At 40.5% G+C, this 24,825-nt stretch overlaps 2 protein-coding genes across 3 annotated transcripts in view; both read right to left on the bottom strand.

Annotated features, from left to right (window-relative positions):
- ltbp3 (latent transforming growth factor beta binding protein 3) overlaps positions 1-13,710 on the bottom strand; it is a 49,319-nt gene extending 35,609 nt beyond the window's left edge. For both annotated transcript variants that reach the window (XM_081365222.1, XM_081365223.1), the window contains exon 1: positions 13,060-13,710. In XM_081365222.1, the coding sequence (XP_081221348.1) occupies positions 13,060-13,300 (241 nt within the window). In that variant the 5' untranslated portion in view covers positions 13,301-13,710. The remainder of the gene's footprint in view (positions 1-13,059) is intronic.
- A 5,419-nt stretch (positions 13,711-19,129) lies between these two features.
- Positions 19,130-24,825, bottom strand: LOC308690637 (uncharacterized protein). Its single transcript, XM_081365237.1, has 2 exons — positions 23,743-24,825; positions 19,130-21,871 (listed from the first exon to the last, which is right to left on the bottom strand). Exons 1-2 carry the CDS (start codon positions 24,446-24,448, stop codon positions 20,874-20,876), a joined length of 1,704 nt encoding a protein of 567 aa, XP_081221363.1. The 5' UTR covers positions 24,449-24,825; the 3' UTR covers positions 19,130-20,873.

Here is a 24,825-nt window from a genome sequence, read left to right as displayed (position 1 = left end):
ACAGAGCACGGGCTCTCTGTGGCAGAAAGACACATGACATAACCATGAACCACTGATGTTTTTATTCATTATATTTATTATTCTATTACATCAAGTATAGAGAAAGAGAAAGAGAGGAGCTCTTTCATTAATAAAGCAGCAGTTCTTTCACACCCATCCACCTCCTCACACAGATGAATCACTTTAGCACCAGTCAACATTAGTCACGAATGCTTCATCCGCAGGGTTATTCAGTTCAGATAAGTGAGTGTGGTTAATGAGAGACCCATTGAAACATAATAAAGGGAAGGGGATTTATAAAATGTGGAACAAAGTAAACACAACCAATAGTTTAATTTCGCCAAATTCTTACAATGTAGTGTCATCAAATACACTTTCAAAATAAAAAATAAAAAATTTAACTGACCATGCAAAACAACAAATTTAAGACCAGATAGACACCTCTGCCAACTGGTCACTTTGGCACTGGATTGAATAAACACACCAGCAGTAATCCTAATATGGCTGGGCAACCACTGACCTGCAACTGGATGACTGATGTTACATAACATCTTCTAATTAATATTCAGATCCTTACTTCACCCCTGGATTGAGTAATTAAGAGAAAAGATCACGCTTAAAAATATATGAACATATAAAGTCGAAGCTCAATTAAGCAGAAATGCTCAGACATGTAATTGGTGGTTGGTGCTCCAAACAAACTGATTACGGTCATGAGGCTGATCCAAAAACCATCAGTAAAACACTACCTTAACATGCACTGTAAAAGAAAACAGATTTGTCCTTATTGAATGAAACTATTCATTTTAAAAAGAAAATCTTATTGACCCAAACTTTTGAATGGTAATGTGCATATATAAAAGCTGTGTGTACATACAAGTTTTACTCTGATATAATATTTATTTATATAATATTATTATTATATAAATATTATAATATTTACTATAATTAATATATAATTCAATGCCCACTGTAAACATTTCTTCAATTAGCTAAAATCTAACATCCACAAACATACCACTTAACACACCCGCTAACACATCGACATCAACTAACTTATCTGCTAACAAAGTTACTAACACACCAACAAACCCTCCCATTAAATTATGCGTTAGCAACTATAATTTGCTGTTCTAAACACAAACAAACGAAAATATAGAAGTGGCCATTAGAGTCAAAAGAGAAGGTGGGACAAAAGAATATTAAACCTAATTCAGTTTCTTGACAGTTTCTAAGCCTTTAGTGAGACTGTGTTCACTTCTGTAGGCTGAAAAAATAACAAAAACAACATGCACACACACTCATTATAAAACATAAAAACATCAGAGATTTAAAAAACGCTTACCTCTAGACAGAATCTAGAAAAGATAAGAGTGGGTGTTTACTGAAAGGGCATGTGCATGTGCTGTACTCTATTTCAATATGCATAAACACACCCACACATGTACAAATACCACACAAACACAAACATTGACATTCTAGCATGTATATATGCCTTTCTCTTGAGAATACAGAGGCATTTTCTTTCAAACATCTTGGTTTCCATAAGAACTAGGGAAAAAGTGTAGCATTAAAAGTTGCTGAAATGCTGTTAGTGTTCTAAAACGCAGAAATAACTTGCTTCAAAGTACCTCCACTTTTGTCAAGAGTCTGACCAACTGTAAAATAGCTTTCACCTGCAGATCTTTACAAACAATCAAATGCAGCAAATAAAACTAGCACACGGGGAAATCCTGCTCTTTTACCTCAATGTTTACATTTTACAAGCTTCTTAAACAAGACTTTCCCTACTGTCGCATAGGGGACCAGGACATGTTGTAACATTGGCAACAGCAGAGGTTCCAGTTTCTGAAAGCTAAACAGAGATGTGAGAATTCAGGCAGCGTGGATGGATGGAATGCCAGCAAGAGACTGTGACTGTGATGTCATCATCAGCGCTTGACAGGTATTTGTGTATTTATGGAGAGGAAGGAATAGGAAAGGAGACATTAAGGATGGAATATTACAGATATTCCGTCTACAGAGGGGAAATAGGCCAGACATGCCAAACACTAACTTTTAATACTATACACTATGTCTATGATTAAATGACTCATTGGAAATTCCTTTTTTGAAAGTTGTTGAAAATATTATTTGGAAGCTATTTGTACCTCATATTTTCTTAGAGCGTGAATCTCTGCTGCTACTGAACAGCTGTTGTGAATACAGAATGATCAAAAGAGTTTTGACAAGGTGCTTTATCTGTCAGTGTTTAACTGGAGCTGTAAGGTTTAGTCTGACTGAGAAAATACTGATGTTTTGGTGTCTCTGTTTGCATGGGCACCAATGAAAGAGAAAACCAGAAGTGTTGTCACGGGCCCTGGAATAGAGAGTCCCTGCAATTGCAGATTAAATAAAAACAGGGGTCCAAACATAACGGTTGACATCACTGCCTCCGGCTGATCTATCATTAGTCAGTGGAACGTTGATGTTATCAACCACCAGTAATATTTAAATGTCTTTGCCTTTCTTAAAGGGATAGACCTTAGTCAAGTTATAGCCAAATTACATTTTTGACAGGAAGCAAAACGAGGCTGTAAGGGATAGAAATGGATTTTTATAGTAAATTAACAACATGCCAATTAATTAACTCACAAAAGATCTTTCCAAAGAAATTTTCAATAGACAAAAACTCCATAAAACAGTAAAGTGAGCTTTGAAAAATTTCTAGTATGATCTAGTACCTATATAGAGTAGGTACCACTGTAAAAACAGTAGTCTATCCTACACAGCTGTTTTCATCAGAGTAAAATGCAATATGGCATCTGCCCTCACTAAAGTCTAAAGTTCACCTATAATAGAAAATTTGTCATCATTTACTCACCCTCATGTCACTGTTTTGAAGAACTAGTTTTTTCAATACAATAAAAGTTAATGGGATATAAAACAAACTGGACCTCATTGGACAAAAAAACACTTAAGACATTCTTCAAAATACAGTATATTTTTTGTTCCCAAGAAGAAAGTCAAAGTTGAACTATGCCTTTAAATACTGAACATCACAAAGGGACAATGGAGGGGACGTCTTATAAAAATGAAGTGCTAAAGTTGTCAATGGAGCTTGCAAAATAATTAAATGACTCCTATCACTCAAAAAACCTGTCTACCATTAATCATTGGATGTTTTCACTTCAGAATAACTACAGGGTAAGCAGCCAATAACAAATACACTCACATATATATATATATATATATATACACACACACATTCCTCTGCTCTGCTTTAAATAACTGGCCTCATTCCCACAGTGAAAAGCAGTGAGTTTACTCTGAGTAAACCAGAATGCTTGTTTAAGGGCCTGAGTTTCAATATTGCCCTTTAAAAAAGCCCACAGCTGCCACCTCTCCCTCAAACACAGACACTCACTTATGCACAGTGTTCTCTTATCACTTTCCAACACAACCTCTAATTTGAGTTTCAGAGTCTCTGACTGGCAAGACCAATTATCCTAACTGCGTCGTACTCCTCTTTGCTATCTTCTGTGTAGAAGGTGCATGGAATCTTTTAAGTCACAATGAAATCAAAATGGACAATTCATATTTTTTATGGAATATAAATATAGCAGTATTTATTATAAATTATTTATCTGTTCTGTGCACATCTTTTTTTTTTTTTTTTTTTTGCCCTCATAATCTATTAACTTCCCCTCCCTCATCATCTCTTCTCCTCTAATGATGTGTTTATCGGCTCGAAGGCGGTATAACCTGCTAGTCACACATGAGATCACAGCAATAGCAAACCACAACCATCCAATCAATTCCCATTGGACAAAATCAAGTCCTGGCCAACTTTTTTTCTTCTTTGAGAAGGCGTTTAACTCGGATATACATCACAATAAGGACGAAAAGACTATTGAAACTTACGTTTCATGCTGACTTTAAGGAAGAATGGGAAATACGATCTACAAACAAAAGCAAAACTTAGATAAAAAGATGGTGAGGGGAAAGGACTGAGAATGTTGATGAAACAGACACTAATAACTACTGCACATCATATAAAACAAATGGTAGATGGCCACTGACTCATACACTCACAAACACACAAGGATTGGCATGCTTATGGAATGTTCGACTGGATTTCTGAAACATTTTCCACTCTGAAACTGCTCCTTTGTGGCTTGCTGCAAGGATTTTCCATGCATTGTGAAGGAATAAAGCCTGATTAGCCCCAAAGACTTCATGTATCTAGTTATGTAATAAATCTGGCTCTTACTATTGTGAGCACTCTAAATCACAGCATACACTGAGCATCGCACACCACAGTAGTCGAATAAAGAGGGATCACAGACTGTGCTGCAAGTAGAACCCAGTTAAATAAAGAAATGAACAGAAGTCACCAAAATACAAGGAAATATGTGGCGTTTGCATGTGAAAGAGAGGCAGTGTGTGTGTGTGTGTGTGTGTGTGTGTGTGTGTGTGTGTGTGTGTGTGTGTGTGTGTGTGTGTGTGTGTGTGTGTGTGTGTGTGTGTGTGTGTGTGTGTGTGTGTGTGTGTGTGTGTGTGTGTGTGTGAATGAGGCCTGAAATAGGTATGGGGTAGTGCTGGTGTTGCATGATGGCATCATTATGGGCACTCAGTGGCACTTTGCAGAAGTGGAGGATGGTTTGGGGTTTACAGACCTCTCACCACAGAACCCAGATGCTGGCACTGACAGACAGAGGGACACAAAAAGAGAAAGAGAGGCTGCTTTCTCTGTACTTAACAAACTGCTAATCAAACTGTCTGTCAGTATATAATCTAATCTTTATTTTATTTAAAAAAAAAAAGAGTATAGACTCTAAAAGAGTAGGTCAAATAAGATGGGTCCACATGTGAGTATTTCTTTAGGTGCCTGATCCTCCAGGCTGTCTGATGCATTCCAAGACTGAAACCACAAGACTAAGTCAGAGAAAAATGTAATATGTATCATCTTGACAGCTGAGTCAGGCTTTAAGTAAAAGGTAAAATACTTTATGGCAAATTCATTGTTGGCATTAGAATAAAGGTTTATCGTGATGATGATGATTATAGCTTTAATACAGTTTGAGCATAGCTGCAGTGCTTATTTCCACTGCACAGCATGAACTATGGACTCTGGACAAGGAAAGTGTAACGTGTTAGACACGCATGAACAAAGATGAATCAAAAATACTAATTTATTAAACAAAGAGAAAACACTAGGAGATAGATATAGCAATAACACATTCACATAAACAATACCGAACATGGAAAAGACTGAACTAAAGGCTTAAAAACACAAGGGAGCAATCAAGCAAACAACCGTGGAAACAAACATTGAACTAGAACTCAGGTAGACATGCACAGGGAAAACCAAACTAATACTCAATGAACTGACATAAGTAAACATAACTGTAGGAGCCGGTGGGAATGAGGACCAAGACGGAGTCCAACAGAACCGAAGAGGTGGAGGGACGAATCGCAGCTAGAGGCTCAGAAGTCCATGGCACAGGCAGAGTGACGTCTGACAAAGGTGAAGCCAGAGGGACGAGGGAGCCTGATGGAGCCGTAAGGACGATGGTCCCAGGTGAACCCGAGGGAGAGGGGGGAGACAAGGTGGAGCCGACATGTCGACGAGCCGAGCTGGAGTGACAGACTCAGCAGCTGGAGGCAAAGCAAGGGGACTTGACAAGGGGGAGCTGGAGACCAGAAGTCCCAAAGTGGATCCACACAGCAGAGAGGAGTCAGAGGAGGAGCCAAGATACTGAAGGGAACCAGCGGAGGCGGAACCGAGGAACTGGATGTTATGGGCAGTCGAGGTGGGAGAGGGAGGCTAGGCAGGATCCTTGGAGACACAGGAGCTGGGTGGGACCAGAAGAAACACAGGAGAATTGGAGCTGGGTGGGACCAGTGGGGACGGGAGATACAGGGCAATATACTCTTCTATTTCCTCATAATAGATAACAGAAGCCAGCTGCAGCTCACCTATGCCCTCGAACTCCAAGAGGACACCCAAAGTGGACTCCCGGGGGATGATTGGCTCAATCTTTGTTCCATCTGGCACTGACATCGCGGCAGGCTCAAGCTTTGTGTCTGCAGCGGGCTCTGGCATACACTCCGTGCAGTGTGTGGGTAGTGGCTGGCTGGGCTCTGGGTCCACAGTGATGTCCTCCTCTGTGAGGCAGATGGTGAACGGAGATCCGTTACTCACCAGCACCCACTCCATATAGGTGCCAAAATCTCCCGGAGGACCAACACTGGACAGGCATGCCTTGGATCGCTCATTGAGGCTGGTAAAGTAAAACACACACAAAGAGAGCGATCTGGATAGTATGTGAGGCATGCCAGATCTAAGAGGTCTTTGTTGTGGTCCTCTAGATTTTGCTCCTTTTGCTCTAGGCAGAGCGGTTGGACGGCCGGCAAGTCCATAAAAAAGCGAAATCAAATGTAGGTTCGGTATTCTGTAACGTGTTAAGGCGGGCATACACTGTGCGATGCCTGTGCGATTTCAGCAAGGTACCTACTCACACTGAACGAGTAGATTGCATGCGATGTAAATCTAAAGCTCAGGATTTTTGTGCTCACACTATACAGTCCGAACGTCGAGCTGCGACTTGACTGCTCACACTATACGTGTGAAATATGTGCAATAAACCACCGTGCCTGGTTGCGCCAGATGATATCATGTATCCAGAGATATTGTCAAAACAAGCATCAGCTATCAATGATTTAGCATTTCCAATTTATGTATTAAATTATTATTAGTATTATTAGTATTATTAGGGAAGGCCTACTTTTATTATTAAATTGATAGGCCATTATAATTAATTTGCCAAGCAATAATTTCATAGCCATTCACCGCATAACTAACGCGCTGTGAGGATAATAAAAGATTACAAAGAAGCTTACTCCTCCACATTGAAAATTGTCTAAAAACATTTAGGTCGATTACAATGAATAATATTACAATATTATTAATAGATTAATTAAATAGATTAATTTAATAGCTTACAATAGGACTGTAATTAAAATTATTAAGTCTATAATATTTCCGAACACTGCAATTTAGTCAAAACAGCTTTATTTCAAAAACAGTTTGTTTAACATGGACATTGTTTAACAAATTAAAGGGGCATGGTAGCTACATCGCAGGTGGCTTGGAAGACGTGGGTAATATATGGTTTATCCATTTTGCAACACAAACTGGAGGTAAGCAACAGTAATTTATAGCTAGTTTGAAAGCTACAGAAATTAAGATCTCCCTCTTTTCATTTTCTTTCTTGCTGCAGATGAAATAGTTAAACTTCTGTTTTCGTGCAGGTGCAGTGAGGGAAAAAAATATGAGTTTAGGGCAATCGGTTTCGTAGCTTTGCTTCAACTGTGCGATATAGTCACGAGGAGCGACCAAAATTTCTGACATGCCAGAAATTCTTCCGACCATCCGATTGCCAGTCGTGAGAGGTTTCTCGCCTCTCGTTTCACCCTGTACACTGCACAAACACTGCACGACAAACAACGCACGACAAAGCTGAAAATCGGCCCAACCCGATAAAGAGTTGCACGAGTCAGAATTCGGCTCAAAATCGGACGAAAATCGCAGTGTATGCCCACCTTTGGTGATGCGCTGTGAAATTATTGCTTGGCAAATTAATTATAATGGCCTATCAATTTAATAATAAAAGCAGGCCTTCCCTAATAATACTAATAATACTAATAATAATTTAATACATATATTGGAAATGCTAAATCATTGATAGCTGATGCTTGTTTTGACAATATCTCTGGATACATGATATCATCTGGCGCAACCAGGCACGGTGGTTTATCGCACATATTTCACACGTATAGTGTGAGCAGTCAAGTCGCAGCTCGACGTTCGGCCTGTGTAGTGTGAGCACAAAAATCCTGAGCTTTAGCTTTACATCGCATGCGATCTACTCGTTCAGTAGGTACCTTGCTGAAATCGCATGCCCGCCATGCACAAAAAAAGATGTATCAAAAATACTTCTTTTTTTTCTTTTCAATAGAGAAAACTCTAGGAAATACATAGCCTAGAAATCTAGACGCACCCTAGCGGCAGCAAATTTTATTTTGCAGCCAGGGTGGTCTAGCAACTCTCCGTTGGCTTTCGAGCTGGAAAAACCAAACTCTAGTCAGGCCAATGACATCGTGTACAGAGTCGGCGGGTGGACTTAACATAATGACGACAGAGTTGAGACGGTTCCCTGCTACTTGAAAACAAAGAATGGCTGCTGCTGCTGCTGGCGAACAGCGGTCTTTCGAATCGGCTTTGGCCGAGACTCTGGAGGACTTGGATTTAAGCTTTTCTTTGAGAAAAGAACAAAGAACAGCACTTAAGTAATTCTTAAAAAAGGAAGATGTGTTTGTAGTTTTGCCGACCAGATACGGCAAAAGTTTAATCTATCAACTAGCTCCGCTGGTGGGAAAACGCTCTGGTTGGTTGTAGCGCTATCCTATTGCGTGCAGAGGGAATTTCAAAGACAACGGTTTATCCCGCCCCTCGGATTGAGCCTTGCCAATGGTGAGTTCCCAGACCCAACATCTTGATGTGGGTCTGGCTTGCCAGGCTAGGAAACACATATAGCAATAACAAATTCACATAAACATGGCACAACATGGAACAGACTAAACTAAAGGCTAAAATACACAAGGGAGCAATCAACGGAAAACAGAACAGGCGTAGAACTAATTAACAACCATGGAAACAAAGGCAAACGGGCAAAGGGAAAACCAAACTAAAACAAAATGAAATGACAGGACTAAACATAAATGTAACAAAAAGACCTTCTGAGGAGAGTATTTTCCCCTAATGGACCCTTAGAAACAGAAGTTGTAGAAAAAAAAATCAGGTCTGGTGAATTTTTTTTTTTAACCAGCATTTTTGAAGATAACATGTTTTAGGGATTATGGGAGCTTCTTGTCTGTTTTCGTAATCTCAGAGATATCATGCAAACAAAAGGACTTGGGTGAAAAAATAAGTGTTTTCACATTACAGACATTATAGATTTAACTCAATATAAACATTAAGATCATATTGGTGTAGGGTTGTGGTTAGAAGGGTCAGGGTTTTGAATTGTCTGTGAGAGTTTAGGGTTAGATGACAGGATTCATCATTCACTTATGATGTACAAATGACTTTCAGTTAACTTGAATCAAATAAAATCACAGCTTCCTTTATAATGAAGATAGGAACTATTATAAAGAGATATACAAGTCAATATTGACTTAAAATGTTAATGTCACGTATATGGTGGTATTAAGAAGTTGCATGATGCAGGTAATTCAAGATAAACACTTTAAAAATAATAATCACGGAGAATACACAGGGGAAGAAACTCATTCCACTCTAGATAATGACGAGAACCGAAAAAGGAATGAACAAAACATGGAGTAATTATACACAGAGAACTTAACTAGATACATGTGGAATTAATTAGTAACCTAGGTGACAAAAAAGGAGAACTTAACTGAAAAGAAACATAGGAACATGAACACAAACACAATAAAATATAACTGTGGCGAGCAGGACGAGGCCGAGAGCCATGAGAGAATGGCACGAGGCCGGTGGCGTGATTGATGATGAGCGACACCTGCGCGACGCACCGGTCTCGTATCTCTCACGGAGGAGAGGAAGCATAAAAAGAAGGAGCGGCGATCGTGATGGACGAGAGAGGACCAGGCCTGGACTGTTTTTTATTTGATGTGTTGTTTTATTATGTGTGGCGGCAGTCGTCTGTGAGGGGCTGCCGTCTTTACTTTCATTTTGTGTTTATTTACTTTATGTTTATTGAAGTCTTTGAACGTTCGCTGGTTCTCGCCTCCTTTTTCCCACAACAACAAACTGTGTTACACTGGTGCCAAAACCTGGGAGGAAGGAGGGACACGCTGTCAAAGAGACCTCGCGGTGCTGAGGAGGTCGGGCAGCAAATGAGCGGAGACAGCAGATGGCTGTCCGAGGCAGTGGTGCTGGAGCGATTGAACAGCAGGTGGGACAGAGAGCTCGCTGCCGTGCTCCTAGGTCGAGGAGGGGTGTAATGGACAGTACAATGGTGGCTTTGGAGGAGGACGAGGAAGACCTGGATCCCTGATGGACCTCTTGGGAGGAGTCTTTGGAGACCAGGAAGACTTAGGCAATGACACAGGTTTGAGTGGAAGAGGCGAAGACGGGGCCCGATAGAACGGGCTTACACCAGAGCGAGTGAGGACCAAGGTGAAACCGGAGGGAAGGAGGAGCCCAGAGGATCAGAAGGGGTAGAAGTCCACAGCGAAACCAGGGTAACGATGGACCAAGGTGGAGCTGAGGTAGCGTACAGCAAAGGCAGAGCCGACGGGCAACAGGCCGAGGTGGAACAAAGGGGCTGAAGGCCCAAGATGAAGCCATGGAGTCAGTTTCCCCACTTCGTGCTGGTGGTGAGTGGGTCCAAGACGGAGCAGGTGAGCTGGTGGAAATCAGTGGCACTGGCAGAGCCAAGGAGCTGTGAGACATCAGCGAGGCTGGTGAGTCTTGAGAATTTGGCGTACCAGCGGTGATGGTGACCATAGGGTGGGCAGAACATGGGGACCAGGTCGTCCATTATGTAGTGTTTCAGCAGAATGAGGAGGTGTGCACTCAGGGGCAAGGACAAGCATGGCAGCTGGCTCTGCTGTGATATTGATGAGCCAGGCCTCCTTTATTGGCTCTATGGTTGACTGTCTCACCGGCACTAACTCCACGATGGACCTGGCAATCAACTCCAGTCTCGGGACAGACACGGTGACCGGCTCTTTCTCCCTGGGAATGGAGAGAACTCAAGCTTGTGGTCAGCGGTGGGCGCTGGTTCAGGCTCTGGCTCCATGGCGGGCATGGAAGTCATCTCTGGGTCCTTTGTGGGAGATCTCTCTGTGTTTCTGGGACACTCCGGGCTGGGACGAAGTGTTTTCTCTGGAGTGTGTAGAGAGATACCTGCTGAAGGTGTTGATCGTCCTGGGGAGTCAGAGTAAATGGTGTCCTTGTCCTCAACAATCCGCACATCCATAAGGCGTAATGGATGAAAGACCTCCTCCAACATCAGCATTTGGCCGAGGATATTGTCCATCCTGCTCCAGAACCGCTGTTTCAAAGTTTTATCGTCCCAGTGTGCATCACAAAGTGTTAGTGTTCCAGGTACTCCTCCACATAAACCTCTAGCGATCGGCCGTTCTGTGAAAAGCAGTCGATAAAATTCTTGTTGTTGTGGGTCTGTCATGTATATGGTGGCATAACTATAGAAATGAGAACTGAACTGAAAGGAAACATAGGAACATAACAACAAACACTAGTTACAAAAGATTCTATTAAATAAATGCAGCTTTGGTGAGCATAAGAAACTTTTAAAAAGCATGAAAAAATCTTACCAACCCCAAACTTTTGAATGGTAGTGTACAATAATAACCTATTAGTAACTTATTAGTATTATTATTGTTGTTATTTAAGCCATTTTATATTTATGCAAAGTTCACACATTTATTTTCATCTTTGTTTTGAGCTGTCTAATTGTTAAGCTAAAATAATTGAAAAATGATCCAAACAATACATCAAATAAGCTACCTGTGTTTTTCTTTTGAGACCATTTAACAGTGTAATTTGTTTGTAGACCAAATAGTAATTAACAAATAAATGATAAAATTGAAAAGTATGAATATCTGTAAAAAATAAAAATAATAATAAAAAAAGATGTGTCTAACTCTAATTATAAAGCTGTGCTTGTTTTAGAACCAGATTCTAACAAAACCGTATGAGTCAGAGAATATGTGGCAGATATGATGTTTGCTATTTAGAAAGCAAGTCATCCCACATCCTTATACACTCTCATACACCATGAACCACAGATGCTCTAAGTAAAAGTCTTTGAGCTTGATGTGCATGGACTTCTTTGGACTTCCATAAATGTAGCTTTCACTCAGCAGTGACTCAGCTTCCGCCTTTATTTTTACCCCATTTATTTATTTTTGGACTCGACTCATTCAAAAGCACATGGGCATCCAGCAGACAAAATTGGAGAGCACCAAAGAGCAAGAGGGAGAGAAAGAAAGACAACACACACTAAATGAACCTGATACTAAAACCTGTACTAAAATAACAATCACTTTCATCACAATACTGATGCAAAACCAAAATAAACATGTCAAGCTAAACATACCCACACACACTTAAAGATACACCATCTAAGTATATCAGCTTTTGGCATTCTTTGCTTGAAATAACAAACTGGTCCACCAGCGGGGGTGGGGGTGGGGGGGACCACTAAACACACACACAAAATATTTTAGTGGTGTGTCGACTGCAAGTGTGTGTTTACGTGGACAAAGAGAATGTAAATGTACAGTATGTGTGTGTTTAAGAGACGATAAAATGCTTGTGTGTGTATGCCGTGCAGATCTTGCTGCGTAGACTTTATGGCACCATGCCTTACCACATCCAATCTGATACAGCTCAGAGAGAGCTACCCTGCCAACCAGACAATATGCAGAAACCATTAAGAAGAGCGAGAGAAAAATACAGGGAGAAAAAGAGAGGGGGTTATTATTTCATTTCCACTCACAAACTCACGTGCTGGTGCTAGATATTCGACCATTAAGTTTGTTCATTAAAGGGATATTTTACTCAAAAATATAAATTCTGTTATAATTTATCCACACTTGTCATTCCAAACTTGTATTACTTTCTTCAGTGGAACACAAAAAGGCCGAATGACAGCCTTTGTCACTATTTACTTTCACTGTATTGAGAGAAAAAAATGCAATGAAAGTAAATGGAGACTGTCACCAAAAATCTGTCTAAAGTCTCCTTTTGTGTTTTTACTGAATAAGTAAAGTCATACAGGTTTGGAACAGCATGAACATAAATAAATTATTTCAAGTAGCCTAATTTAAGTTGAACTGTTTATTTTTGGCAAACTATACCTTTAACTTAAGGCCCTTTCTTTTTTCTTCTTAAGTAGGCTATTCAAGCGTGGAAAACTTTAATAAGAGCTCGTGAGCATTCCCGTCATCAAATTGAACCAAATAATAACCGTTAAAAAAAACGTGTTTGAATTGTCTTACCGACTCTGAAGCCAGGCCCGGTCAGTGTGTCCGCCGACTGTCCGTTTTCACCGATAAGCGTCGTGTTGTTGCCCTGTTCGCAAGTGTCCTGACACTGGCCCTTCAGGCATGTCCGTTTGCAGATGAGTGGCGCGATGACCACTTTGAAGCGCTCGCGAGTGGACGCGCGCTCGGCGCATAGAGCCAGCCGCTGGAGCGCGAGCCAGATGAGGAGCAGATGGGAGAGAATCAACGAGGGCATGCTGGCATCCCTCAATGCCAACACAGGGCATTCACGCTACCACAAACAGAATATCCACGTAAAGCCTGAGCGGACCAGGCAGTCCCTCCGGGCACGGCCGCAGAAGACGTTTTACTGGAGCCCAGTTTGGAAAATGTTCGCAAGCACGCGCTTTTCCCAGGCAGCGCTGGCTGTGAAAGTTCTCGCGCAGAAAGTTTTCCTGATGCCTTCCTGTCCCGTTTAAAGTAAAAAACTTGAAAAATTACATCCGGTTCGTTGGATAAAAAATACAGATTATCCGCATCGAGTGCATTTGGGACATGTTTAAAAGCTTTTTTAAAATTCTTACATGTTTTAAATGACAGCCTGAAGGTGAAAAACTCCTCATTCCTTAAAGCCAGGTCCTCCTTACTTTCAGTCGCTGCGTGGATGGCGTGTGTGTGCGCATCGCAGTTTGGGAAAGTTTAGGAGGAGGAGAGGCAAAGCAAGAGCCAATCCACGGGCAGTCGAGCTGGCGCAGGGCCAGAGCAGTACAAGAGCGGGACTCAAAGTGGTTTTGTTGTCGGTGCTTTTCTTCGTCGTCACCCTTCTTTTTCCTTTATTTCGCACTCTTCAAGCGCTAAGATGAAGGTGTTGCGCGCGATCTTCCGCTGCGGTTCCGGTCAGTAAACACTGAAAAACGTCAGTGGCAACTGGCAAGGACAGCTACGGTGCCCTGGGTCAAACATTTGTATGCGCCAGACTTATTTCTAGTGTTTACTAGCTTACCTGAGGGGAGCAAGAACGCAATCTATGCTACTACAATACAGGCATTTCCTGTACATTTCCTTCATTTTCAAATCTTACCTTGCAAGACCCAAATGACCTATTCGCTCCCATGGTGGTATCTTTGAAGTATTATTATGTAGGCCTATTTTGGAATTGTTTAGCATGTGAAGGCAAAAAATACCCCACCATACAATTGTTTGTAGTGACAGTACTATCAGTAAGCTACACTGATTGTTAGTATAACAACATTGTGAAAATACATTTGGTGCTATATTTGACACCAATTGCATAAAAAATGACAAAAATCCCTAACAAAAATCATACTGGTTTTACAGTAGTTATGCAGCACAAACTCATTGCCATGTATTTATTTATTTATTTTTTATAAAGGAGCAAAAATTAAGCATTTTGTTTCTGAAATTATGTTGGCGTAATGGCAGCTGAATCAAGCTGATAATACATTACCATTTCATTCATGGTCTCGATGGTTGCCGGACTGGATGAGCTGCACACAGTAAAAAGAAAAAAAACTGTTTATTTTCCAAGCAAAGGAAAGAGGAGAATATTCACACAAATGTGTTCATGTGGCCAAATATAATAGATTTTATAGAGGATGTGTGTAAACAAAAAGGGAGAGAGGGAGAATTAAAGAAAGTAAGATAGAGTAGGATGATGGAGAGGTGAAGTTATAGAGAAAGTGAGTTGAGTCACTTCCTTTAAGTAAAGTGAGAATGTTTGCTTTCAGTCACTGAGGAAATGACTGCATGATAGCTCCTCACTCTCTCACACACATTTACATGGAGAGAGTTCACAGGCAGATCTTACATTTTTGGCTACACAGAGGCATGCAGCACCAAAACCCACAACAGACATGCGCAGTTGCTCAAACACACAGGAATTTTTATGCTAAAATACACATGCACACAGAGAGCTATCGCAAGACCAGAAAAAGCAAGCTGTTGAGCACCTTGCCATGTCTCCATTTTTCTAACACATAATGAATTTCTCCTTATAAAGTCTCTAAATATTCTATTGCTATTTAATTGAATTTCTTAGGGTGTTTTCACACTTTTTCAGAGGTCTGGGCATGGTTTTCTGGATTTTTGGCCAATATGTGAACACTCAGACCTTACTTTTAAAGTAAACCAAACCGAGTACGGTTCACTAAAACGTCTATTGTGAACACAAATTGCTCCAGGACATTTTTTAATATTCAGAATGAATACAAACACTGACAGTATACTATTTTAAAATTGAAAAAAAAGATAAACAATATTACATCAATAGACCATACAATAATTGTTAAACTGTAAAAACATAAAATAATAATTTCTAACATTTAAAAAGTATACCATGCAATCAGTTGCATTGTGCAGGCATGTTGTTTATGTATTTTCAGCAAAGTAGAATTGAATATTGAATATTGAATATTTCTATGCTGATCATTCAAAGAAAAAAAAATCCAAATAAAGTGATTTATACATGTGAATGTGTGATATACAAGATATGCAACAAATTTATATTTTACATGATATAGTCCATGTTCAAAGTTAGGCTCAATCAACAGCATTTGTAACCATGTTGTTTTACAAAATAATAATAATAAATAAATAAAATTATTTAAAAATAAAAATCTTGGTTACAGTAAGGCACATACAATGTAAGTAAATGGGATCAAATATTGAAGGGTACAACAATTGAAGTTACTGGACTATATCTAAAAAGCAACAGTATGATCATAAAGAGGCCTGAGACTCAAGCGTGAAAACATGCTGCTTTCATGCATGTATCTTTAAATACAAGTGACCTGTACAGCTCGTCCCCCCAATACTCTGCCAAAAACTAACAAAACATCATCTCTATCGTGGTCACAGGTCATGCTCATGTGGCATTGCTGTTCATTATGAAAGTGCATGCGTTTTAAAGCCATATCAGTCTTAACTTCTGATATATGGTTGTCTGAGCGCACACATCCGAAGCTGGATGTCAGACAGAGCGTCGTGTAAGTATTAAACTTCTCTTTCTGGTGTTATTGCGCTTAAACTGTCAAATACACACACAAGGTTATGTCAAAAACACACAAAGTTCACATAAACACAGTCAGTTATGTCTGTGAACATAAACAGCAAGTAAAGAAATTGCATGTGTGTATTAGATCTGTGAATTAAAGTGAAAGCAGCATAATACCTACTGCTATATGTAAGGAATAATTGATTATTCGGCTTATGCTACAGTTACCACACCTTAGAAAATAGTTTTTGTCCTTAAAACGTTTTTGTGTGTAGGACTAATTTCTTTACGCATCTCATCCTAAGCCTCTGTTGCTAATTCCAAAACGTAATTTGAGCTAGTAAAGGAGACTTGAGCAACTGATAGCAGTCAATGCCATTATTATTGCAATTAGAGAGAGAGAGAGAGAGAGAGAGAGAGAGAGAGAGAGAGAGAGAGAGAGAGAGAGAGAGAGAGAGAGATTAAAGGGTTAGTTCACCCAAAAATGAAAATTCTGTCAGTAATTACTCAACCCTCATGTTGTTCCAACCCCGTAAGACCTTCGTTCATCTTCGGAACACAAATTAAGATATTTTTTATTAAATCTGAGAGCTGTCTCATTCACTCAAGTGAGTTAACGTAGTGTTTTTGCGCAGCGCGTCACACACATGACCAGCGTTGGCCAATAGTGAGCCTACGTGGTGACGTGCAACACTGACGCGCTGCGCAAAAACACTACGTTAACTCACTTGAGGCCCAGAGAGAAGGAAATGAATAGTGGAATAAAGTTGTTATTTTTGGGGTTTTTTAGCGCGCAAAAAGTATTCTCGTCACTTGATAAACTTAAGATTAAGCCACTGTAGTCACTTGGACTATATTAACGATCTCTTTAAAAACTTTTCTGGGCCAGCAAGTTTCAGTCCCTTAGAAGTCTATGGAGGAGTGAGACAGCTCTCAGATTTAATCTTAATTTGCTTTCCGAAGATGAACGAAGGTCTTACGGGGTTGGAACAACATGAGGGTGAGTAATTACTGACAGAATTTTCATTTTTGGGTGAACTATCCCTTTAAGCATGTGTCTGTGATTTACCTCAGTCTGTGCGTCTCTCAACAGTGTTCGGCATCAGCGTCTACTAATAGCGAAACAACACTCGCTAGTAAGAAACGTCATGTAGCTTTTGCAAAACTATTTTACTGATAAAATCGTCAGAGCAGAGCTTACTTATAAATGCATAATATATAATAAAATGTAATTTGGTAGCAAAAAGAACTTGGAAATAATTTGTCGTTTTTTTATCCTATTGTTTACTATATTTATGTGCTTTGTCAGTGTCGTTGTGGGTTTTGGTTTTGTAGACTCTTAAGACCTTTGAAATAAATGAAATCCTTTGGCAAAGTGAAATGGAACTGAAATGTGGTCAAGACCTGCCTGGAACTAAGTTACTAGCCGTGCGTTTCCCTGAAAATAATTGCACATAGAACGTTCGTCAACCAATCAGAATCAGGCAATCAACAGCCCCATAGTATAATATGAATCAAACAACAAAATAAAAATAGAAACCCCTCACTGCTCTTGACTGAATAACTTATAGCTTTAACAAGATAACATTTCTTACTTGAATGCTGCTGTTAAATGCTCTGGCGAGGAGATAAACATGGCGGACTGAGGGTGAGGTCTAATACGACAGAGTCCGTCAACAGTCGTGGGCGGGGACTGTGCAATGTGACACATATGCTAGAATCTGCAAACGGCTTGTTTTGGAGACACTGCTTATGATTAATGGGGGTTAGAAATTGGATTGGGTGGATTTTTACCATTATGAGGTTGTTTTTGTACACACTACTGACACACATTTATGTTCAAACACCATGTAAGTGAATTTTGCATAATAGGTCCCCTTTAAATAGCAACCTCAACACCACATACATCACCAGTTCTGTAAATGAAAACAAATATTTTGCGCATCAGAATAATACTGACAGTATTACACTGTCTGATGACACAGAGCACTGGGATGAGTGTTCAAGCCAACAAATGTTACCCTCAATGTGACATTAAAACCTGCTTACCGCAGCATGGAGAGCAGGGACAATGTGGTCTGGAGGCAGGGTGTGGGCTCAAAGAGCAGAGTGGTCTTGACTTACGTCACAGAGACTATAATCATGCCTGAGCGGATACATGAGTCACTTCAGAATTAAGAAGGGAGGAGAGCTCTGACCAAACATCAACTAAATGTGGGTCAGACTTTGGCTGACCTATGTCTCATCGTCTGGGGCAAAAGAGCACAGTGGCACTACAATAAAAGTCTTTGGGGGTTAAATTGACTGATGGGGAACTAAACAGATAGTTAAAGCAGATTCTGTAAAAGTTACAATTCTAGACTATTTTAAATCAGTAATGTTTTTTTTTTTGGCCAAAATGTGACAATAACATTACAAAAGATATCTATCTCAAATAAACCCTGTACTTCTGAACTTTATATTCATCAAATAATTCTGAAAAAATAACGTATAATGGTTCCCGCAAAAATTAAGCAGTTCAACTGTTTTCAACATTGATAAGAAATGTTTCTTAAGCAGCAAGTCAGAATGATTTCTGAAGGATCATGTGACACTACTGATGCTGTAAATTCAGTTTTGCCAAAGATATTAATCTCATTTCAAAATATATTAAAACGCTGTTTAAAGCCCTGTTGAAAATTATAGATGTTTTCATTTTTCCAACAATGAAAATCCATGACTTTTTTCAGGAATTTGTTCAAATTCAAAATACATGTTTATTTTATGTTGTATCCTGTGAGTAAGACGTCTCATCCCAATGTAACCAGAGTCAACACCCAGAAAAGAAAGACTACTCACACAACTATATACAAAGACTATATATAATACAGAGAGAGGAAAAGATGTCTAATAGCCCCACCTATAACACTGTTGATTCATTTGACCAAGTTCCTGCATGTATATATATATATATATATATATATATATATATATATATATATATATATACTGTATATACACACACACACACACACTGATAAATTCAGTCCCCATCTAAGCCAGAAAAATCTTGCAAATTCTGATTCAATAATTGATACACTTGAAAGTTTTAATGGTCAGTGATTATAATACTGTTGGTACATCATTCTGAATATGAGTGAACTTGAAGGTTATAGATATTAGGGAGCTGACGACTGTGCCCTTTTTAATAAAAGAATATAATGACTGGAAATACAAACTGAAAGATATGCAAGCAGAGATGTTTTGTTATAGCAAAGGAATTCTCAGCAGATGGTAATGTTTTCTTATCAAAACTGGCCTGTTTTTAGATATCTTATAATGAAGTTTAATGCTGGAGAATGAAAGTTTACATTGATCATACCATATATTGAAACTTAAACATTACGAACAACTACTTTGAATCTTCCCCTCCATTTGGTTAAAAATGTTGCTGTCTCTCAATTTGTATTACAGTATCACATATAAAGTGTTGCAGACCAGCCCAAAATACTGGTTTAATACTACCAAAAAAATCATTATGTTTGATCTTTACATGATTTCAAACATTCGGTTCCGCATATTTACTAAGCATGAAGCCATTGAGTGTTTTTACACAGAAAATGTTTTGGGGTGTTAACTGCAATCATTTTTGTTGAACTTGTTGAACCAATCTTCAAACATCTGCAACAACAGCTCTAAATTCAACATCACATGTGGACACAGTCAGGAACAAATGCAATACTATAACAAAGTGAAAAGTTTAAATAGTCCAAAGTTATTAAAACACTCGTCATGGATCTTTTAAAGCTCCAGTTTCTGGCATGAAATTTTAAAGACTAAACCTATTCAGCTCTATGTACAAAATATACACGTTGAATGAACAAAATGACATTTTTTTATATATATATATATATAAAAACAAACAAAAAATTGGTGAAAAAAAAAATGTATTCATAAACCCACACAGATTGATGCCATGGTCATGACAGAAACAGCGTCTCGATTTTTGGAGGAGAACCAACCAAAAAAACAATTTGGCAGTAACAGTCTTTCCCTCTTACATCCATTAGAGGGCACCACCTTGATTTCTGGGTTAGCTGTGGATCTGCACAATACATTTTTACAGATGAGTCAGCTGAACTCTGTTGAATTAACCCAGGCAGTCACATTTCTGATATTTTGGATCAGCACCATGTGATATACTCTTCACCCTGAACACAACATCCTCCAAACTTGGCTCTTAAATCTACCAATGAACCAAACAAACTTCCAAGGTAACTGAAAGAATATTCTGCAGCCTGCAAACACCCAACGACAAAAAAGAAGAAAGTTACCTTCATTTAAAACAATACTACAGCTTTTGATGCACATCGGAGTGTGAGCCTGTGCAATACAACCACAGTTAAGGCTTTAATGCGTTCATCTTAGAACACCTACGCAATAGCTCTTTCTCTGAAGAGAGCATTAAAATGAAATGATTATTACACCAATGACAACACCCATAATTGTGAGTAACAGATCATACAATACCCTGTTAGTCCCACGGGAGCATCAACAGCTCCAACAGCTCCAACACTAAAACACATCTATATGATGTGACATCATCGGATATAATATGTGAATATTTAGGAGAAGTCATGATGTTAGAGTTACATAACCATATTGTCAAATAATGAGCTTGTTTTTACGTTGCCACTGACAGTGTTTGAAGATGTAACCTCGATTGTAGAGTTAACATCACATTTTGGTCAAAAAAAAAGAAAAGACATTTTAAGTCTGAGGTTAAATTCACCATAAGACCAAAATGTTCATTTTTTTTGCTTATTTGTTTGCTTGACTACACACAGTCCACCGCAGGCTCGCCTTCGTTTCCTTCTTCTTCCCCCCACATCCCGAATCTCATATCCTCGTCATCCATGGATCCCCCGTCCCCCTCTCCCAAACCGGCCATGCCTATTGCTTCATCCGCTCCAGGCTCCCCCTGATGGGCACGGAGGTGTTTCCTCAGACTGGCCGGATCTTTAAAGCCTCGATGGCAGAGTGGGCAGCAACACGGCCGTTCTCCTGTGTGTATGCGCTGGTGGTGCTTCAGGTGCTGCAGGCGACTGAGGCGTTTCCCACAGACGCTGCACACATACGGTTTTTCACCAGTGTGTGTGCGGCGGTGCTTCCGCAGGCCGTCGAGATGGCGAAACTGCGTTCCGCAGTCGGAGCAGGAATACGGTTTCTCACCCGTGTGGATGCGGAGGTGAGTTTTAAGAGCCCCAGACTCACGGAAACGGCGGCCGCACACGGTGCACGGGTACGGTTTCTCTCCTGTATGGATCCTCAGGTGCTTTTTCAGGCTAGAGATCAGACGGAAGGTCTTGCCGCACTCCAAACACAAGTGAGGACGTTCTCCGGGTGCCTCCCCCATCAACTCCGAGATGGAGCGCCGCATAGGCTCTTCTGGCGATGAGCCGTCCACACCTGGGCTCCTCCTGGGAGTCATACCCAAACCAGGAGCATCTCTCTGGGCCGATCTAAGTCCGGAGGTCCCCTGCGTAGGCGAACTACTGGAGGAGGGTCCATTGTGAGGCCTGGAGGGGGGCGGTGGTGTAGATTTGGAGGGGTGATGGTGTGAGCGGGAGCCTCCTTCCTCCTCGACCACGTGGACGAATGCCAGATCACACACGCTCTGAGCTGAATGCTCGGCCTCTGCGGGCGCCTCTCTTCCCCGCACACACACCTGTCCAGAGGCAGGAACCTGCTCCTCTTTAACAGAGAAGCTAGTGTGTGAGGGAGGGTTGGGGGGTCTGGTGTGCGAGAGTCTTCTGCTGTCATCCACCATCTCACCTGTAACACAGATTTACAGCGAAATGGCGTATGAGAAATGGCAGTCAAAACTTTGACATGACAATTTCATAATCTCATAAACTAGCCTACTAATTATGAAACTGTTAAACTGAGTCAACTAAAAGCTGTTCTTTCTAAAATCTCAAATTTCCCCAATTTTCACACATATTTCTACCTTAAATGGTAACAACTGAAAATGCATAAAATACATTAATATTTATGAATTGTATTGTTTGAGTCTAATAATTAGGCTATTTATTTTGTGAAAAGCAAAGGAAAGTTATATGGTTATGAGACAAAAAAAAAAACAGTTGTAAACATTATCTGTTGACCTCTTTCTCTGAAATAGGGAATCAAGGATGCACAAATATTAAACTTTTCAGATTATGGTTGAAAACCAATAAATAGACGATATTAAAAGAATTCTACTTATAATATTAATCAAAAGAATCTAATCTTTTTAGTATGAAAAAATACAGTATGACAACTATCATTTTGAGATTTGCTAAAGATTAAACTTAAAGGGATACTTCACCTCTGGGAAGATGAATGTGTATTTAAAATAGGTCATTTAAGTAGAAGAAATGTGGAGAAATTTTTGAATTTGGAGCTTTCTAGACTGAGAAAAGCCAGAAAATGTATTTTTGGCTTATGTGGATGAAAGACAACAACTCCCAGAATGCACTTGCTTCGCTGCCTTAGGAGGCCACGCCTACCGGTTAGAGAGCACAGTTGAAAACATCAAGGCTAGCCTAAGTAAGTGATGAGTTTGCCAGGGATTTAGAGACCCAAAATGTCCGGGATTCGGCTTTTGCGTTCTACAGTCGCCATTCATTCATCATGTTTACTGTGGCGAGCAGGACGAGGCTGACGGCCGCGGGAGAACGGCGCGAGGCCGGTGGCGTCATTACTGAGACGCGCCGGGTCTCGCATCTCTCACGGAGGAGCGGAAATTTTCTTAGCAAGGGTAAAGAGCACATCAACCGATCACTTGTTTAGCGTTCATGTAAACACTACAGTCAGATTCACCGATCGGAATTAATTCAGATTGAAACGAGAGGTGTGCATGTTAACAATGAATGGCGACCGCAGAACGCAAAAGCCGAATCCCGGACATTTTTAACAGTCTCGCCCGCCGGACAAGTCCGGGAAAAGGAAGATGGTAACCCCTACTTACTCAGCTTTCTCCTATTATTCAGCTTTCTCCACAGAACAAGAGCATGCTAGCTTAGCTTCCAAAGAAAGACGGCTGACACTGTGTACATTCTGTGAGTGAGATCCCACCCTGTATGGGCGGGTTGTAAACATGCGGAACAACGCCATCTACTGGCTGTAGTCTTTAGCCTCTGGACAGAAAATCCTCCGATGACGCAAAATGACGATTTTTGCGTCATCGGAGGATTTTTTCCAGACAAAAAATACATAAATCTCTCGTCACAGGGGGATATGAGGGTGGAAAGCATGGTAATTTGAAAATACTACAGGTTTTCTACTAATACAAAGCTTAATGCTAAATCCTGAAGTAACCCTTTAATGTCAGAAAAAAAATATGATTAAATTATGACTGTTTGGACATTTAAATATAAAAATAGAAAATATGTATGCACAATTAAATATCGGCAGATAACAATATCTAATGTCGACAGATAACCGATATGGTACCATTACCAATCTGTTGCGCATCCCTTAACCCTGTTGTTGCCACACTGAGCACGCTTACATGCACACACCAGTAAGCTGATAACTCACAAAAATCAGCCTATTGAAATGTCTTATGCTTGTATTCTTCTGTGTTGACAGTTGGCACTTGGCACATCAACAATTCATAAGAGCAACAGTACCTACAGGTGTAAAAATGATCGTTGTCTTACCAGGTCGGTTCATGTCTGAACAGATGTTTGACGAATGGACGGATATAGGGTCATAAAAACTGTTCGTCACCGTCCCATCCGCCTGAATGGAGAGGTGGCAGCTCTTGAACTCTTCTCTGGAGTCAAAGCCGTGTATGGCATCACCCAGAGCGCCACTCAATTCGGGTTCAGCTCCAGTAAAGCAGCGCGTATCCGGCTCGGGCGCACTCCGATGGGTTAAGCGGTTCGAGTTTAAGGGTCCAGAGGTGGCGTAGACGTGATGTCCCGGCATGGATGGGTTTCCAAAGGGGCCCTGAAGCTGGTCGATTAATTTCTGAGCGCTACACAGACACTCCTGTAACGTCTTGAGCTCTCTCTCCGAGACTTCGAGCCGAACCTTCAGCTTCTCGTTCTCTTGCTCTTTGGTCAGCAGCTCCCGCTGGGTTTCGGACAGCACCGCCACGATCTCGCCCAGAAGGGTGTCCACTGCGGCGGACAGAGTGGACCGGATGGTCGGTCCGAGGCGAGTTCTGAGTGTGGAGATGGAGAAGTTTTTGTCCCGGACCGTGTTTTGCATGCACTCATCCTTCTCCCCCTTATGGGATGAGTTGATTATAGTTTGTTTACGGTGAGAAGCGCTCGCTGATGAGCTGTTTGTTGCTGTTGGTGCCGACACTGGGTTGATTCTGCTCGCCCCGTTTTCACCGTTGTTGCGCTTTGAGTTCATTGCGAATTCTTCTGCTGTACAACCAAACGAAAAGCTAACCTATTTTATCAGTTATTGTTGCAATATTTTAATGCTTTATAAAATGAAGCGCACATCCTTTGGAGTCTCGCTGCGACAATATTAATATTCACTCAGAAATGAGAAACTAAAGACGACGAGCTACTATAGCATTGCCATTAGCAAACTAGCCCGCACATTCCTCTCGCAAATTGAGCCTTTCGCTGCCTGGGTTTTGTTGAAAGCTCGATAAATAACCACACTGAAAGCTCACGACAATACTATTCTTAATCTGCATTAATGTGGTAATCGTTTTGTAGCTACGAGCCAGAGCCTTCATTCCACTGTACAAACGCGGAGGTTAATCCTGACTTTTGATT

This window comes from Scardinius erythrophthalmus (assembly GCF_964197995.2).
Source record: "Scardinius erythrophthalmus genome assembly, chromosome: 5".
Lineage (NCBI taxonomy): Eukaryota > Metazoa > Chordata > Actinopteri > Cypriniformes > Leuciscidae > Scardinius > Scardinius erythrophthalmus.
This window is presented reverse-complemented; position numbering and strand designations above follow the sequence as displayed.

Coding starts and splice junctions, on each gene's coding strand:
- LOC308690637 (XM_081365237.1), bottom strand. CDS start 24,448: ATGAACTCAAAGCGCAACAACGGTGAAAACGGGGCGAGCAGAATCAAC. Junction 21,872..23,742: donor TTCAGACATGAACCGACCTG/GTAAGACAACGA, acceptor TCTGTGTTACAG/GTGAGATGGTGGATGACAGC.